At 30.9% G+C, this 18,787-nt stretch overlaps 2 protein-coding genes across 6 annotated transcripts; one reads left to right on the forward strand and one right to left on the reverse strand.

Moving 5' to 3' along the window:
- Window positions 1–677: 677 nt before the first annotated feature.
- On the forward strand, window positions 678–16,473 carry LOC123263217. Of its 5 annotated transcripts, XM_044725805.1 has the most exons (9): window positions 678–1,346; window positions 1,445–1,773; window positions 6,274–6,390; window positions 6,833–7,013; window positions 8,359–8,689; window positions 8,776–9,079; window positions 9,808–10,074; window positions 10,408–12,287; window positions 12,399–16,473. In XM_044725805.1, exons 3-9 carry the CDS (start codon window positions 6,298–6,300, stop codon window positions 12,553–12,555), a joined length of 3,213 nt encoding a protein of 1,070 aa, XP_044581740.1. In that variant the 5' UTR covers window positions 678–1,346; window positions 1,445–1,773; window positions 6,274–6,297; the 3' UTR covers window positions 12,556–16,473. The 5 variants fall into 5 exon arrangements, with proteins under 5 accessions (XP_044581740.1, XP_044581739.1, XP_044581743.1 ...); XM_044725804.1 differs by lacking the exon at window positions 1,445–1,773; XM_044725808.1 differs by lacking the exon at window positions 1,445–1,773 and having other exon boundaries at window positions 10,408–12,301; window positions 12,377–12,562.
- Window positions 16,474–16,798: 325 nt separating this feature from the next.
- On the reverse strand, window positions 16,799–18,451 carry LOC123263218. Its single transcript, XM_044725809.1, has 3 exons — window positions 18,184–18,451; window positions 17,579–17,669; window positions 16,799–17,093 (listed from the first exon to the last, which is right to left on the reverse strand). The coding sequence occupies exons 1-3, from the start codon at window positions 18,306–18,308 to the stop codon at window positions 16,887–16,889; spliced, it is 423 nt and encodes a 140-aa protein (XP_044581744.1). The 5' UTR covers window positions 18,309–18,451; the 3' UTR covers window positions 16,799–16,886.
- Between the last annotated feature and the right edge of the window lie 336 nt (window positions 18,452–18,787).

Consider the following 18,787-nt stretch of genomic DNA (forward strand, 5'->3'; position numbering starts at 1 on the left):
ACTTTTAGCCCTATTTTATAAACAATTATTAAAATCAATATTTTTAAATTTATATTTTAATAGATAAATGAATAACTTGATACTTTTTAATAAATATTCAGGCATGTTAAGCAATATTTACCTCCAATAAATAATAAATATTAAAAATACAAATATTGATTTTAAAAATTGTTAAAGTAAGTATGACTAAAAAATAAATGATCATAAAAACTGGTAATAGTATTATAATTATTATAATTTTAATAAATATTCAGGGCATCCAGGTGTACTGAAGTGTACGGGTGTTCTCTTACGTAATAGATGTATGTTGTCACATAGGCGATGGTTTAGAATACGGTATAACATTATCATCACCCCTTGAAAAATACCACGAGCTTCGAGCTGCGAGGGTAAGTATATCCGGATCGATTGTCAAGCTTCATCCACTGGCGCCACATTCGAGCTCACGGCTGATAAAATGTCCAATATAGAACAACGTCGTGTTGGTTTAGCTTGCGCGTCGACTCCATGACCAACCACCCTACACTCATTCTATATACACACACACACACACACACACACACACACACACACACACACACACACACACACACACACACATATATATATATATATATATATATATATATATCTACAAAAATCTACATATATCTATGTGCATGCTTTACTACACCCTCGCTTTACTTTTTTCAGTCGCGTACGAGCAGCGTGCGAGAGTGCCGTGTGCGGAGTTACCACCAAGGGTGCTCGCGCGTCGTTTAGTCGGAGGAAAGTGCTGATGCCCAAGTGCCTGACGATGAGTCTCTGGTCCTCGTAAAAATGTAAATAGAGTGGTTGTGTGAGGGGAGTGGGGCCTGGGGCTTGTATACTCTCTTTTTTTAAAATTCACCGATAACATTACATCATTATCATTATCACTATTATTATTATTCATCATTGTTGATTATAACATTAATAGTAGCTTTAGTTACTAACGATACTAGCGTAATTTTTTATTCAAATGGTATAATTTTTTATAAATAAACGGCATTGATTGTCGTTGATAATACTCAAATTTATTTGTAACAACCGAAGCTAATTGGAGATCAGACTCGTCTGCCTAGTTACAGACTAGAGCTATTCAATTCTCATTCCTCAAGCCGATGAGGAACATAAAATTACTATTATCATTGCTATTACTGGATCAAATCTCATTCTGATTGAAGAGAAATTCTTAAAAAAAGACACACTGAGTCTGGGACAACTATTAGGGCGAGCCGTGTGTCGTTTGTCGATGCACACATTTCATGGAAGGCATGGAATAGTCGATCGATTTAAAGTGCACCAGGAAGGGAGATTTAACGAGGGTAAGTTTCATCTATTCACCAATTTTTTTTTTTTTTTATCTATTTTTATTTTATTTAATTATTTAATCATTTATTCATTTATTATACATTTTTTTTAGTTTTATTTACCCGATAGAGAAGTGCGTTGATTAGTACCAAGTACTTTGTATGAAGGATTGTTTCTTGAATTTGGATTGTCAAGTAGTCCTTCTGTACTTATTCGTACAAGGACTCTCAAAGGAATATGTATACTTGGGATGAGTAGAATGAGCAGGCGCGAATGCTGACCAAGGTATCACAACAGAATGTTTCCTCGCGTGTGAACCTCTTGATGTCACGCTTACACGGTACGGGGTGTATTTTAAGTCTGGTATGGCTGGCACGAGAAGTTGATACCGTTCCATTCTTCTAGAAGGCATCTGTTATCCTTGATGATTAACGAGCTACGGTAAAACTCCCTAGGATTTTTTAAGAATTTTATTCTCGTCTGAGTCGGTATTAAACTATCTGGTTTTGTTTGCTTTGATTTATTTTATTTATAGAGGTGATTCGTAATAACACCTTCACGCCGGATTCAGTTATAATTTTAGCGATCGATTACACTACAATACTCCAGTTGGATATGGAGATGTAGTTGTCGACGTCGACGTCGTCGTCGTGGTTGACTGACCTCATTTACACTTCGGTCAGGTCATGACGATCGACGTCACGAGCCAGGATTCAGGTCGACTGGAGGCTATTTCCTATATATGCCTTGGACGTTCTGTTTCTGTACTTCTTCTTCTTGAATAAATTCATTGATTTTTGTTTTATTTATTCTCTACTCTTCAATCTTCTCGCACTTTTACTTTTTTTAATAATTTTATTTATAATTTTTAAAATTTAACTCGAGATATTTCAAGGATAATTAATGCTATTACAATTTCGAGAGATCACTTTGATTATAATATACCTACCACACTTTAAATGCATATATTTGTAAATGAATTATGAATTTTAATGATATCATTTTAATTTAATATTATCCCCTTTAATGACTTTTTATTATTTATTATTTCATTATAGGGTTAAATTAAATTTATTGATTGTAAATTATCGTCAAATTGTTCTTATATCAGTTTAATAATTTTCATGAATTTTTAAAAAATTTTATTCACTAATTTTAAATTAATTTTTCTTTTTTTATAAAATAATTTAGTCTAAAGATATTTTTTCTGTTGAATTTTGAAAAATATTTATTATTAAATTGTATGTAAAAAATTTTTTTATAAAATTAAAAAAAAATATAAAATCTTCATCAAAAAAATTCATAATGATCATTAAAAAAAAATTAATTACATAAATTAAAAAATATTAATTTTTATGAACAATGAAAAAATCTCAACTTACATTATCCGAGAATCTTGATTCCTTTTTTTATGCCATGCTTCGAAAATAAAAGTAAATGAATGGATTAAAAATGAATTGTTTTGTCGGATAGCAGGTAACAATTTAAATATGGTCTACTAGTTGTTCAATTGTTTCGAACAAAGCTATTGACTTTAAATTTAAACTCTATTGTCCTATTGAATTTCTCTGCTATGTTCATGCAAAAATATTTGGAACTAACAGGCACAATAAAAAAGATATACATGGTTCCAAAAGGCTCATCAACATCTGAAAAAACTTTTCAATAGAAATTAAAAAATAAATCTTTAAAACTAATATCAACAATCTAAATAACGTTTTAATTTATAGTAAATTTTTTCTCAGTATTGATCCCTAGATTTTATCAATAATTTAAAGTTCTCGGACAAGCAAAATAAAATTTGCTGGCCAACGACACGGTAAACAGAAAATACATTAGATTATGAGATTTCTAAAGTCCACTATTTTTTATTACTTTTCGAAGTAAAGTTTATATAATTTAAAACTCGGCTCGGAGTAGAAAGGACGATTATTGACGTTGACTTGTTCCGTACCTGTAACAAAGTGCCCCGCGACCTTTCGGTAACTTTTTATTGCTTTGTGTGACCTTTCTTGTAAATTCTCTTAAAAATTTGATAATCAAAAAATCCAAGAAAAGATAAATCTCAAGGTCTTTTATTCTCAAGTTCTGTTCGGTCAGGTCCTGCATATTTCCAATGCAAATATTATCCTTAAACTCAACCGGGACAATTCAAATTGTCAGACTTAGATGTAGATGTATTTTTTTCCTATTTCCGATCACAAACGAGGTCAACAGATTTTTTTTACCTACTCTGTCTGTAGTATGCAATCGATCTCCATATGTCGATAACATTGACAATTTCACTACAGAATTAATATCAGTAATTTCAAAATCAGACATAATAATTATACAATATAAATTACTGTGTAAAAATTTTTTTAAACCAACAAAAAATTTTTATAAAAACAATTTCTTCCCAAGTAAATTTACTTTTTATATTCATTTGCGTACTGAAGAATTTTTTCGTCACCAACTAAGTAAATTTATTCAAAGTTTTTAGTTTATAATTTATTACATTAAATTAAAATGTTGTGATAATTAATTTTTTAATCGAATAATAAAGAGTCCTTCTATCAATGTCTATAAAAAGCTAAAACTTCCCGATTCATTGCTTTACTTAATAATAACTTAATTACTTGAGATTCAATTAATGATTAAACTTACCCTTATTTCTTCTTTTCTTATTAAAACTCTATCTTCGAGAATCAGTAATCAAGAATTTTCACGTTACTCTGAGCATTTATTTTTATTTCTTCATCCTTTTATTCTCATTTCTTTTTCAATTTTTCCCTATCATTATTATTTTCCCTATTATTATTATAGCTTCCAATTCAATTAAAACATTTCGTATTTTTTTTTATTTTTAGACGTGAAAATAAATTCTCTTCGCTTCCATATTCCCAGGGTTAGCTGCATAACCGAGCTTTTATAACACGGCATGATACTCTGAGCAATGTAAATAATATATATATATATATATATATATATATATATATATATATATATATATATATGATATTCAAAAAATGAGATGAAATAATAGCAGCCGTGCGTCTTAATTTCTGTTAAACATTTTCGTTCAGGTTGATCAAATATTTTTCGTTCTTACCATAATATCTACGTAAATATATACTTGCCTCTATTAATAGAAAATACAAGTTCGACTGTTTAGTGTACAAGAAATTTAAAACGAAAGTGGTGCAAGTTTGAGTAGTTAGCCGTCAGTTAACGTATCACGAGCTTCACTTATACTTTAACATAGTAACTCGAAAGATAAACGTGAGAAAATTGAAATACCTTGGTACTTAATTGTTGAAGCTTTTTATTATCTAATACTTAAGTCGTTATTCTTCCCTTTGTTTGGTTGTAATTGTTTCGAGTTTTATCTTACTGACTCGAGTGTTATGTTGAGATTTTCAATGCTCGTCTGCAAGAATATTTTGAGTAACAAAGCAGATTTTTTTTTTCATAAAACAATGGTGTCTCAAGTTTCAGAGTTATCTTTAATAAGAGCTTGCGAGAATGCTATTAATTAAAACTAACGGGTCAGGATTACTTTTTTAGTGAGAAAAGTTCATGTTCCTAGTGCTCTATTCTCGTGTTTTTAATAGTCGTCTACTGGAAGGTATTGCAGATTATATTTTACCGTAAATATTGTTTCGAGCTGGGAATCCCAGAAAACGCTCTTTAAATTTTCTTCATGTTTTACACTGGAAAATATAGTTTTACTCTAAGCTGAGGTGAATTTTATGATGCTTCGTACGTGACATCTGACGGTTCTTTAAATTGAATTTAACACTGAGAGGAAATATTGCGAAAAATCGGGTGTGGAGGACTTTTACTAATTCTCATAGGCACTTTTTTATTAAAAATATTTTTAAAATTGTAATATATTTACAGTATCACAGAAATAATTAAATTATATACTATAAAGATAAAGAAAGAAAAAAAAAGTATTAAAAATTTGGTAAAAAATTTTCCAAAAATTATCTTAAAATTTAAATTTATAAAATGAAGAAATCTAAAATTTTTATAATTTTCTTCTGTCAAAATTACGTAAAAAAAAAAATTTTAAAAATTAGTTGTATTCTTTAGCGGACTATAAGTTTAAAACAAACAGCAGATTGTTTTTATAGATATAAGTAGTTGAGGTAAATAGTGTTTTTACTGATGAGTAATTAGAGTAAAATGACCTTCTGATGTAATAACACTCCAAGTGCTAATTGTGATGCTTTTAAAACTCTCTTGTAATTATCGAGAGTCTAGTCTAGTATTGATTGTCATTCAAGTAGCTTAAAATTATTTTCAAACGTCTGGTTTTTCTTCTTCCATTTTTTATTCATTCCGTTTATTTTTTTTTTAACTGGTAGACAGTTTAAAATTTTATAATTTTATTTTTTGGTAGTATTATTTTAATTTAGTAGAAAATAGTTCAAATTAATAACCATCAAACTGTAATTAAATGTCATCCATTGAATAAATTGTTTATATTGCAAAAAATGAAGACTATTTACATTTAAATTTGTTCTGTCAAGTAGAATTAATAATCAAAGTTTATAAAATATTTAACCTCGTTGAAACAAATATAAAACACGATAAAAAATTAAGTTGAGTAAAAAGTTCAAAAATTTTAATTAAAAGTTCTTGTAAAAAACGACGAAATAATTGATTAAATATTTACTTTCAATTGGAATTTAACCAACGTGTTATTTAATTTTTTAGGTTAAGTTATTCCGGAACGTAATTCATGAAATTCCGCATGAATTGTTAAAGCTATTGCGTAATGATAGAGGGATTTTTTAGAAGATTAGTTTTGCGACAATAATGAGGGGATGAAAATGAAAATTAAATTAATTAAAAAATGATTGTTGTTAAATAAAAATAATAGCCTGCATGAAGTTTATAAAATATAAGGTTAAATAACTCGAAATGATTGACCGAGTTTTTCTATTTTTATAGGTTAATAAAAGTAAGAAGTTGAGAATGGCGTCAAGATTGCCGTCAAGCAGCCACCAGAGGAAGCTGGGACCGGCGCCGATTGCATCCTTCGAGGATTTATCCGACGAAGTGGAAAACGTGAGTTAATGCTACAAAAAATCACACAAAAATGTTCGAGAATCTCCGACGGCAATCACTTCTGGTACTCGTCTTCTAAAAATTCCTCTATAATGATGATGTAGATGCAATCGGACAGATAGAAAATAATAAATATATATAAAAAACAAACAAAAAAAAAAAAAAATAAAAAAAAACGTATATTATAACACACAAAAGTCTGAGAGACATGTATATCACACATATATAATACTAAAAATCTATTTCGTCAGGCACCGTTTCGATAATCATCAATAGTCCAAGGATTTGAGTCAAAAGTTTTATAAAAATCAATAAATTGCTATAAAAAATCAAATAGTTAATCTGTAAAGATTACGCAGGGAAAAATTAAAAATAAAAAGGGAGTTTGTGCCTGGGAAATCCAATGTGCAATTGAGGAATGACACTTTAAATTGTAATGCAGGGAGAAACGACAACAGCGAGAATGCCGGGGATTGTTGAGGTGACGACCCCCATAACACCTGGTAGCTCACTCAAGACTCCTAGCACACCCAGGATCGACATCAGTAGGGCCAGCAGTTCATCCCATCATGAGGACAGTAACAATTCCAGAGAATCTTCTCCCGAGAGAGAATTACTGGCAGGTCAGTTTGTATAAACTCCTCATTGCTTACAATTATTAAGAAAACTTTTTAATTATTGGGTGTACTGGGACAAGCAACGGCAATTACGGTTACTTAAGCTCCAAATTAAATAACTTTTGACTTTAAAGTTCACGGCTCGGAGTTAATGCCAAAAGAATTTCAAGTGGAAGTCGACGTTTCGTGATTTAGAGTAAAATATATACGTATTTTTCCATCAATTATACAGGAGTTTTTAAATAAGTTACTTTCTTGTTTTATTTTAACGTTCTTTTACTATGCAAATCACTGAATCGATTTAGGGTTTTAATATTTTACAAAATTTTTATTTAAGTCGTATGTTAATATTAATGGGAATTCTTTAGTTGTCAACAAATAGAATTTTATAGTTTTGTTATTTTAGTTTTTTTTAGTTTAACTTGTTTATTTATAAAATCCCTTTAAAAATATCAAAAAATTGAATTTTACTTCATGTTTTGAAAATATAATATTTTGAAAGTATACTGTCAAGAGGAGAATCATCAAAATATTAAATATATTATCGGAGTATTTTATATATTCGAGAGCATCGGAGCCCTAATTATTTATCGAAAAAACTTTAAACGCAGTTTTCTCAAAGCTGCACTAAAAAAAAATTTACTTGAATCAAGAGTAAAATTTACTTAAAGAAAATTATCTTAGTCTAAGAATTTTTCGACTTAAATCAAGAAAATGAAGTTTTTCAAAATTATTTACTTGATTCAAATCTATCTTTTTTCCGTGTATTTTCAAAAACTACTCGTGCTGTAACTCTAAAAGTTATTGATTGATTTGGCTAAAATTTTTTCTGCTTTTCTCAATATCATTATCAGAAGCATGTACCTAATGTTTAAGGATTTCGTGTAAATGAACAATTTTTTTGGGATGAAAATTTTCGAACAAAATAATACAAAATTTGAATTTTTTTTTTATGAGCTTACTTATTTTTTAAATTAATATGTTTTATCATTTTAAAAGTTTATCCTTTTCATGCATATGTCAGAAATATAAAGCTTTTTTTTTGTTTCACATCAATAAAAAAAAGAGTGAGAAGTGTAACACTTTTAGAGCTTGCGCCAGATTAGTCCGAAAAAAAATTTCACCGAGTCGTAATTTTGTAAAAAAACAAATTATTTTTGAACTCTTTAAAGTTCGAATAAAATAATGTGAAAATTTCAGAATTATATGATTATTATTTTATTATCTATAAAGTCACTTATGAAAAATAATTTATTTTGAGCTGTCTGAAGGGATTTTTCTCTTTAATCTTGAATTCATTAATTTATGTTACATAAAATTATTAAAAATAATGAAAAATTTTTCTGTTTAGGTGCCGAACCACCAGCTGGAACAACTTTATCATTAGGTTACAAAGAGGATGCCCAGGATTTGCGATCATCAACAGAAGAGCTGGACTTACAGGATCCAGTTCACGTCCAAGATCTCAAGAGAGACTCAAAGCGAGCGCGAAGGAAAAAAGAGGACGGCACTCAATCAGAATGTGGGATGAGTCTGAAACAGGAGCGCGAGCGTAAGGATAGTAATTGTTCAGAAATTATTTTACTTAATATAAGTGGTAGAACATCACGGTTGTCTTCCGTTGGGAGTCAAGGCTCCGGAGTATCCGGGAGACTCTCAGTTGTCTCTGCTACCTCTTCCAGGTAATTAAAAAATAAAAAAAACTGAATTAACGGTGTATTTCTGTACATTATAAATTGTAAATAACGAATGGCAATGTTACATTTAGATCACCAAGTCCCCACAAGTGTCTCCTGGAGACCTCGTTCTGCGGCAGCAAACCCACTTTAGCAGAAACATCAATTGAAACTTCAAAACCGGAGACAGAAGACTTGGAGAAAATGTTGCTTAAGCGCGAGGCTGACACAACAAAAGCCCTTATTCCGGAGAGCATAAAGGTGCCAATGGTGGGTGGGAATCTGAAGCCTGATCCCCTGGATAAGCCTCGGAGACGTGGGTACGAAGAGAGAAAAGAAATATTTAAACGCGAAGTTGAGATCACGAAGCGAGTCTTGGAAAAGGTCAACATCGAGGTATTTATTTTATTTTCGTTTTATTGTCACTTTTTTTTATTATTTAGCATTTAAATTAAAAAGATAATTGCGTTGTCAAAAATAAACAAAAAAAGTAATAAACGAAAATTCATAAATTTGAATATTAATCAACGAATGTTCACTTCATATATCATCCATGTAGTCTTCACTTAAATTGTCTAGTTAATTACCTACTGCCTTGATCAATAAAGTAGATCACATATGAGTCTTTTTAATTATATTTGTAGATGTTATGAGGGAGTATTCGTCTATCTTCGTTAAAATTTGAGGTTTGTAGAATTAACAGCAACAGAAAATGAAACAAAAAACATTACGTTGAAACAATTAACTGCGTTTGTTTGTATATTTTTTATTTGCAATTGTTGTTTGCTGTTTTATTTTATTTATTCCAAGTTTTCCCCGATTTCTCAGCACGTTATTATTATTATTATTATTATTATTATTATTATTATTATTATTATTATTATTATCATCATCATTATTATTATTATTATTATTATTATTTTATTTTTTTTTTATACTGGTTATAACCTGGTATAACTGCGCAAATGATTCTGAAAAGTTTAATTATTGCCCTGTCATTCGTTTGTTTGGTTGAAAAAATATTAAATAAACAGATGAATAAACAAACATAAATAGAATTTAAAAAAATACCATAAAGTAGGATGAAAGGAAAGATTTAATTAAAAAAGTTTTTGTTTTTATAGGTTCCAATTATCAGAAAACCGCCGAAAGTTGAGGAGCGAGATATCAAAGCTAACGCGGAGGTACAAAAACCCGTTACGTTGGATTTTAATGACAAACGAAAAAAAGCTCAAAATTTTAAGGACGTTGTGCAGACGACACCCAGCATCGGAAGTCTCAGTGGAAGCCCAAAATTACCGCGGCATCAGAAAGTTAGGGAACTTGAGGGCTCAAGAACTCCTAGTCCTTCTTCAGTCTCCAGGAAAAGTAGTTTTGCGTCTTTATTCAAAGTAAGTTTTTGTTTGCGGGTTCTTTCATTATTTATGTTACTTTTTGTTAGAAACATTTATAAGGCACTCGTGAGTAAAATAGAGGCTGATTGCATATATATTTCTTCACAGTTCATGAAATTTTTAAATATGTATATATGAAAACTTTTAAAGTTATTTTTTAACTTTTCTGAGTTTGTCATATTAATAATAATAATTACACCAGTTGTTGAAAAATAAATGAAAAAAAAATGCTGGTCTCAATTGAAATAGTTATTTTAGTTGAAAAACTTGTATTAAATTTTTACTCATTTTCTTTTCCCTTAAAATTTCTATCTACTAAATTTGTTTTAGGCTCGAGCAGAAGTTACAGCACTCAGTCCAGAGTCTCCATCACCAACGCCCTGCACAAAGTCCCGACGAAGTTTGACGTCAAAGATAAAAGACACGACAGAAAGTTTAAGAAGTAGATCAAAATCTCGTGAGCGCGGGTCAGTCGACAGAGGAAGTACGAAGAACAAAAATGTCTTCACATCGACGCTAAGTATCTTTAAAAAACGTGAGCGAAAAAAGAGCATCCAGTATTCTGGAGGTAGCACTCCAGATCACGAGTTGATGGGTCACCCGTCATTGGAGAGTATCGGGAACGTCGAGTTCAGATTCGATGGAGATCGGCCAAGTCGAAACGAAGACTCGATTTTCATAAGCCTGCATGCCGACTCGAGAAACTATGAAGAAGCTTTGCCGTCAGAGAGTGTGTCTATACCCATCGAGACACCGACTAAGTTACTAGATGAATACGAAAACGAACCTAGAACCGGGAGTATTGTAACTGAAGCTTCGATCGAGCACCGGGGCTCCGGAACGCGGATAAGAACCGAGGCGATGATCGAGTCGACCGGTCGAGAACTCCAGAGTCCTTTGAGACCCAGCGCCTCCAAAGAATCTCAGTTGTCCAAGACCTCGTCAAAAGACTCGAGGATCAGTATCCAGACGGCGAAGCACATCGAGGTGCCATCGAGACCCGGGTCTACGGATCTCACGAAAACTGAGTCCGTCAGTGTTTCTAGCAGAGATTCCGTCGAAAATAAAACTATTGTAAAGCCCAAGAGAAAAAGCAAAGAGAGTACACCGAGAGTCGAAAGTCAATCAAAACCTGAGGTGGAAAGTAAATCAAACACAAACAGTGGAAAAAGTCTATCAAGGACAGACAGTTTGCCGAGAAATCAAGAAAGTAAATTAAGAGTTTCAGAGCTCGAGAGTGAGAGTGATAAAAATAAAGTTAACGGAGGCGAAAGCTCTGATAAATCCTCATCGTCAACTCAAAGATTATCCGAAAGTCTAGCAGTTAAGTCTCAAGACGGATTGGTCAAGACGCCGAGTGTGGTTTCCGATTTAGATCACAACAGTTCCGAGTCCGAACGAGATTCTGAGATTGACTTTGTGAGGAACAAAGTTGTGAAAGTCGTCAGCGAAGAGTTGCCTGATGAAAGAAAGGGATTGTTCAATGAGGAAAGCTTCGAGGAGGATCTTCCTTACGTGCCAACGACACTACCGATGGAGAAAAGCGTCGCGGTACCGATTCTCCCGGTGAAGCAGCGGCTCCAGGAAGTTAGGACGATCCCGATCGAACGGCCCAGATCCACGACGCCGATAAATCCGACTCTACTCGACGAGTTCGTTATGCAGACCTCTCACGACGAGAAGCGTGCTGATAAAATGAAAATTTCGCTGCCTCGAGAGGACAGTTTCAAGCTGAAGAGTCCGAGGAAGCACTCGATCAACACATTCTCAGAGTTTGCTGAGCGAGTGGTGCCTGATGCTGTGAAAAAAACTGCCGGGAAATCTCCAAGTCCGCCGCCTCCACTACCTCCCAGGGTTCCTGCCTCTCGCCCGACGAACTGGGTGAATTTTGAAGAGATTCCCGAGCGTAGGAAAGCCCCCAAGAGAATTCAAACGATTCCGCGTCCTGAAGAGGACATTAAAGCCGGTTATAGCTACGTTCAGCCGGAAGAGTGTCGCTGCGAGTGTCACGAAGAATCGAGACGTGCTTCCCACAGAGAACCTGCTCCAGGTTCCAGCGCTGCTGCTGCCACTAGCAGCGTTACAACTTCTTCGTCGGCATCTGTCGCGCTAACTTCGTCGACCTGCAGCAGCAGCAATGGCGAGCGTGCTTGCAACGGCGACAATTGCACAGTGCCAACGAGCTCCGGAGACCGGGCCAGCATCGTGAGGTAAATGGATAGTGGTACGATTTTATTGTAGATCTTAAGGGTGGGTTAGTTGGTCGGTAATGTGTTTGATTACCCTGGATAATTGGTAGAAGTCTTTTTCTCTACTTTCAGTGACAGCTCCCTGGATCTAAGTCCCGGGAGTGAGGACCCGGTTGCCACTCAAGCGCTCCTGGGGCCCATGAAACCTTTTGCGATGGACCTGGACCTCGGCTCGAATCGCTCGAGCATCATATCCCAGGAAGAGACTGATGATATTAATATGCCGTAGATTAAAAGACTACCAAGTTGAGCCGATAACACTCTGATGGAATATCCCGTGAAAAATTAATTGGGAAGAGAACAGACATATCGCAATAAACTTAAAGTGATACGTCTTTAAGATTGTGATGTTAAACTGGCTTTTAAACATTGTTGTCAACTGTTTGTGCGTTTTCTTTTTATGATTTTTTACTTTTTAATTTCATATGCACGGTGAAATTTTAAAATTTATAGTATTTAATTAATGTTATGGACTTTATGGAATTTAAATTAACATACTTCAGTTGCTCAGTATTGTTTGAAAGTTAGTAAATTAGCTGTTTAGAGAGACACGAAGGATTTCCTGCTGCTGACACTAATCAGACTTTGTGACACGGTGTGTTTATTTGATCCAATTGAAGAAGATAATCTGAGGCTAAATACGTAAATTCAGCTTCATTTTTGGAAACCGTGAATGAAACTATGGAAGATTGAGCTATTTATTGGCTAAAGAAGAAAATATGTCACTTGGTGATTGTTAGTGGTCTAAATGAGAAGGGATATTTTTGACAGAGGTTATTTTTAGCGGGGTATGTTTTTGAAAGGTTGTATTGTCACGCGAAAGTTATATTTGATGACAGGTTGTTTGTTGGATTTGTCGCTTGATCATAACAACATATACATTTATTTAAGTGTTTTTTGGTTTGGTATATTACTCTAACCAAAGCGTCGTTGAGAATTGATTCAATTAATATTGATTAATAACAGCAATTACGTACAAGATCTAAATAGTTAAAATAAGTGCGATTTAGAAATAAAAGGAGATTATTTTTCAGCTACGAGCTATAATCTGCGAAAGTAATGAGTTTGACCTAGATTACTTGATTCATAGTGTGGATTTTTATTTGAAACGGATGAAAAATTAAATAACATAAATGTTTGTTACAAGAGTTAATTTTTGGATGGTTTAAGTGGGTCACCGTCAGTGTGACGAGAATTATTTAACTCATGAACATGAAAGAGAAAGATGGATTAAAAAAAGTTGGACGTTTACCGGAAAATAAATGGCGAAATGGGTGAGTTAAGTTGTAATAATCAATACTTGATGCTTGAGTTATTATTATTATATTATTATTATTATTATTATTATTGTTGTTGTTGTTGTTGTAAGTTCCAAGAGAATGTTAAAAAAATTTGTTCGCAAGCCGGTTTGCTCTATACACCCACAACGTGGATTTAAATTTTAACTTCACGACTAAACGATCGATTGACCTTTTCTCTGTATCTCGAGATATATTTCTCCATTTGAATTATAGAAAAGAAAATCGGACAGATTTCGTCTTTTAATAAGCCAACAAACTCAAAAATTGATCGGACAATTTTTAGACCTCGACTCTGGTAACTGATAACTTGAAAAAAAGAATCGCAATTTTATGAAACGTAATTATCTATTGATAAACAATTATTGCGTACATTAAATATATTTAAGAGAAAAATGTTTAATTGTAATTACGAGACCACTTGCTGTAATATAAGATAGTTAATTAACGCAACTCGCGTAAAGCCTTTAGAAAGTCCAACAGAATCCCTGAAAATAAAAAAAAAAAATAAATATTGAATCCATATTTCATGAGAATTTATCCGACAACTGATAACAGGTATAATTGACGCAATTGGAAAAATTAATTATCCGATTGTGCGTCATTGAATGAAAAAATTCTTTATAAATAAAAAAGAAGAGTAATCAAATTAATAAACGGAGATTAAAATCAATTATCACGTGTTAAATATAGTTCAATTACTAATTGTATTTTAAGATAAAGATAATGAGAAATATAAAAAAAAAAAGTTAATTAAAAAATCTAAACCCTCACTTTCTCTGCTCAACGAAAATCGTTTTATTTTTAAAATTCGGTTTTAATTGTTGAATAAAATATAACTATAGTCCTTCTACATTAGATGTATTTTATACACAAATACTGTGTTCAGATAAATGAATTTATTTATATACAGCGTGATTGTCTCAAGTGTCAATTGATTAAGATCAAAGTGTAATTAATTGATTATTGATTATATTTCTTGTATTAATTGTAATATTGTAACTACTGTCACACGATTTAGCATTGTATGTGCTTTATTTAGGCTCTCACGTGTCGGTTAATTATGAATGTTACACAGCGAGACTAAAATGAAAAAAACAGGAATATAAATAATAAATATTTAAATTTTTGTTTACTTTAGACAAAATGGATAGATGAATATTTTGTTTTATTTTGAGATAAAATTTAACAATTATTTTTATTCTTCAGTGGTCAATTTCTTGCTCCCGACTACATATTCCACTAAAAAATTATGTAAATAATTGTATCACAATATGTTAATATTTATTTTTGATGATGGAAAAATTGTACTATTTATGTCAGTTTTGAAATTATAAAACCATTAGTTGTTTAATTTTTATAAATTGAAATTTTAATATGAAATTCAATGATCGATTTGTTAAGGGGGTAGATGCACTCAGAAGCGTAAAAAAGGTCTATTTTAAAAAATTTATTTTTTACAGTAATTAAGTTTATTTTACAAAATAAATTATACAGAGTTTTTATACAATGCTTTAACTTAACATTTATGGAAAAATATATATATATATATATATATATATATATATTATTTATTAAAATATCGCCATATTGGTTGGATCCTCTCCCGCGAGGAGAGGCTTGCATAATGAATTCCCGGGAATCTAATTTTGTGCTAACTAGCAATTTATTTTATCATTATTTTGTGACAGTTCGTCAAGATAGATTCTCAACATACAATACTAAATAAAAAAATATAACAAGAAAAAATATCAATAGACCTGTCGATAACATTCGTATGTCAACTGTAATGACAATGATAAAATTAAATTAAATCAAATCTAATAAATTGTGGTTTTTTTTTACCTCAATATAAAATATTGCATTTTCCAACCAATATTAAATAAAAGTATGTTATGTACAAGCAATAACTTTTTATTGAATATTAGGTTGACGGCTTTGTTTGAATTTAATATTACAATATTCGACGTTAACAATTTTATTGGCATTTCAGAAAATTTAAGACAATTAAAATAACAAATTTAACTTTAATATCAATTTACTCAATAATTTTTTACCTTTTTTAATTTAATAAGCATGCTAAATTTTTACTGTAATAAAATTTATATTGTCTTTACTTAAAAATAATAATTTTGATGAAACTGATGTAAAATGTTAATTGTATTAATTAAGTCATCAAAAAATAAATAAAGCCGTACTTACATAATTAAAAAAGATAAAACAATGCTTCGTTAAAGTGATAATCCTGTTGGACGTTCAAATTGTACCTGTCGTTCTTCAACGACCCGTTTACTTTGTTCACTCATTAACCAAGAGACAAAGTAAAACTCAACAAAAGATTTAAAATTCATGATAGTATAAAAATGTAAATCACCTCCTTGTCACTAATTAATCTTTCACTAGAATAAAGCAAAATAATCAATTTAAATCGGAGCGTTTTTAAACACTGGTTATTTCTATTGTCCAATCATTAAGACGAAGATTTAAACAAAGTATATAAAAAATGAATAAATAAATATATATATTATATATAATGAATAAATAAATTTATGTCTTATCTAAGATATAAATAATTTAAAAATAATAAAAAACATAAAGGACATAAATGTCTGGGCCTGCGAATAAGCCCATGGACTTTAAATTACATAAAAAGAAATAAAAATTCTATCATTGTAATAATTATTATTATTGATATTGGTCCTCGAACATTATTTTGTATAGAAAAATATCACTTATGAGGATACCTTGTATTACTATTATCGAAAGATATTGAAAATTCATCTTTGGCCTCACCCGGTCCTGTCCGAGTCTTCGTGACGTTTAAAAAGCGCCAGCCCGTAAACCGGAATGAAAAAATAAAAATAAAATGAGCGAATAAATAAATAAATAATTAAACAAATAAAAAGGGTTTTTTAATCCGCGCAAATGAACACGAGACTGCCTCCTAGCAATACATATATGTATAAACATTTATGATCATTATTTTTAAAGACTTACGACTGTGAGAATTAAAGAATATTTAAATGTTTCTAATGTTATGTAAATAAGACTATCGAATCAACAAAAAAGAATTAATAAATAAAATATAAAAGTTTTCGTGATTGTATCACGATTCAATGAAAATATTGATGATGTTTGATAATTTATTTTTTTTTCATGCTTTTTAATTTTAATGTTAATGTTAGTATGTATTGAATGTAAGTTATTGTTTTTTGTTTATTCTCTTTGATAGACACTACATCAGCAGTTTACAATAAAAGGACTAAGAGTATTGATCTGGGTGGCTTCCCATGTCGCCCTTTTCGAACTTAGACCTTTTGTTTCTGGGGGTGAGAGGCAGCTGCTTTGTTTTTACTAATTTTGCTGGATTTCTTTCCACTCCGCTTGATATAAAATCATCATCGTCACGAACTAGTAGTGCTGTAGTTGTTGTTGATACTGTTGCTGTAGTATTGTCATTTAATGATTGCTAAAAATAATATTTACTATTATTATTATTTCATATAACAAAAATACCGACTTACACGACTGAAGAAACAAATAAACCAATTTTTTATCTTTTTCATGCTATTGAAAGAAAAACTGCGAATTAGAGCAAAATGATCTGCTAAAAAAAATCTTAGAATTATTCCAAAAGTTGATATACCAATTTCTGAATTCCATTTATTATTTTTATTTCCAACAACCAAGTTAAAGTTATAGATTATCGAAGCAGACAAACTGAAGTTACAAGAAAAAAACTAGGACGCAGAGAATTTCATCTATGTTACGTATATTTATTCTAAAGTATATTGTTGTGTCAAACTTGTTGGTTTTTAATCATCTAATAACTACAATTAGATCCCACTTTTGAAATAGATCGTAATAGAAGGTAAATACAAAAAATTAGAACAAGCTTATTTTAAAAATAATAACACCGTAATTATGAGCGAAGAAAGAAATATCTCTAATTACCTGCATACAGTTAATAAAAAATAAAAAGGCTAAGAGAGCTAGAGCACTCAAAGCAGCTCCACTTCCACCTTTACCACCTCCTCCATGATGCCTGAAATATAATAAGAATTTACATGAAAAATGAAAATTATGGACAACAACATGGTACTGAAATTAGCAGAAGAAGTCTTACAACTTTTATTATTTTTATTACAAATCAATTATAAAAAAACATATTTTTTTCATTTTTTCATGACATTAAAATTAGCAGTCACTTGACCATTTTTTAATTTTTATTAACAAAAAAAAACTTGTAAGAAAAAATTATTATTAAAAAATTGCTTTTTAAAATTTTTTTAGATTTCTACATGTCAATTTTTTTGCAATAATTTATTTGTCACCGAAATTCTTAAAATTATTAAATATCTGCTAAATTAATTTTCATAATTTTTTCACTCGTAATTCTTTTAAATTTCTAGGTGTGAAATGTTCTTGTCAAAATTTTTTCCATAACAATTGAGTTTTTATAAAAATCCAAAAAATTGACAGGTGTTTGTTAATATCAATATCATACACCAACACTTTATAAACAATTTTAAATTATCATTATCAACAAACAAACTTACCCATGACTGTGACCATGGCTGTGAGGCGGATGTTCCCATCCACTTTGCCATCGTTCAAGTGGAACGTAAGGACCCTTGAAGTGTCCCCCTGATCCTCCCCAATTAAACAGAGACTTGAAAGTCATTTAAACAGGAACTAAAATTTAATGACAATAACTCTTACGTAAAAAAAGTTTCACAATATTTACAACTTTTATTCTTTTTTGACGTAACGAAATGTTGATGCCCTCAGGTTTGTCACAAGACTGCAGTTTCATCACTGGTGTAATTCTCTTCACCTAAGGTTACTTTGTTTAGAAGAAAGAAAGATAAATAATTTAACGGCTTATGAAGACTCAAAAACCCGTAAATTTTTCCAGATCCTTGCTCCGGAAAAACGTCCACTAGGTATGTCAGTAGATTTAGTTTAAATTTAAATTGTTATCAAGATTTTTTTATCATTTCCGTTATCCTTTCGCAGTATTTAATTAATTTTGTAGTCTGTTAATACTTTATTTCTTTATGTTTTTCATCTGTGGCATCGAATAATGTGACATACATTAATATTGATTGTTCTGTTTAATATAATATGTTATTATATTTAAAAAATTTTTTACTATTATGA

This window comes from Cotesia glomerata, linkage group LG4 (genome assembly GCF_020080835.1).
Source record: "Cotesia glomerata isolate CgM1 linkage group LG4, MPM_Cglom_v2.3, whole genome shotgun sequence".
NCBI classification, from domain to species: domain Eukaryota; kingdom Metazoa; phylum Arthropoda; class Insecta; order Hymenoptera; family Braconidae; genus Cotesia; species Cotesia glomerata.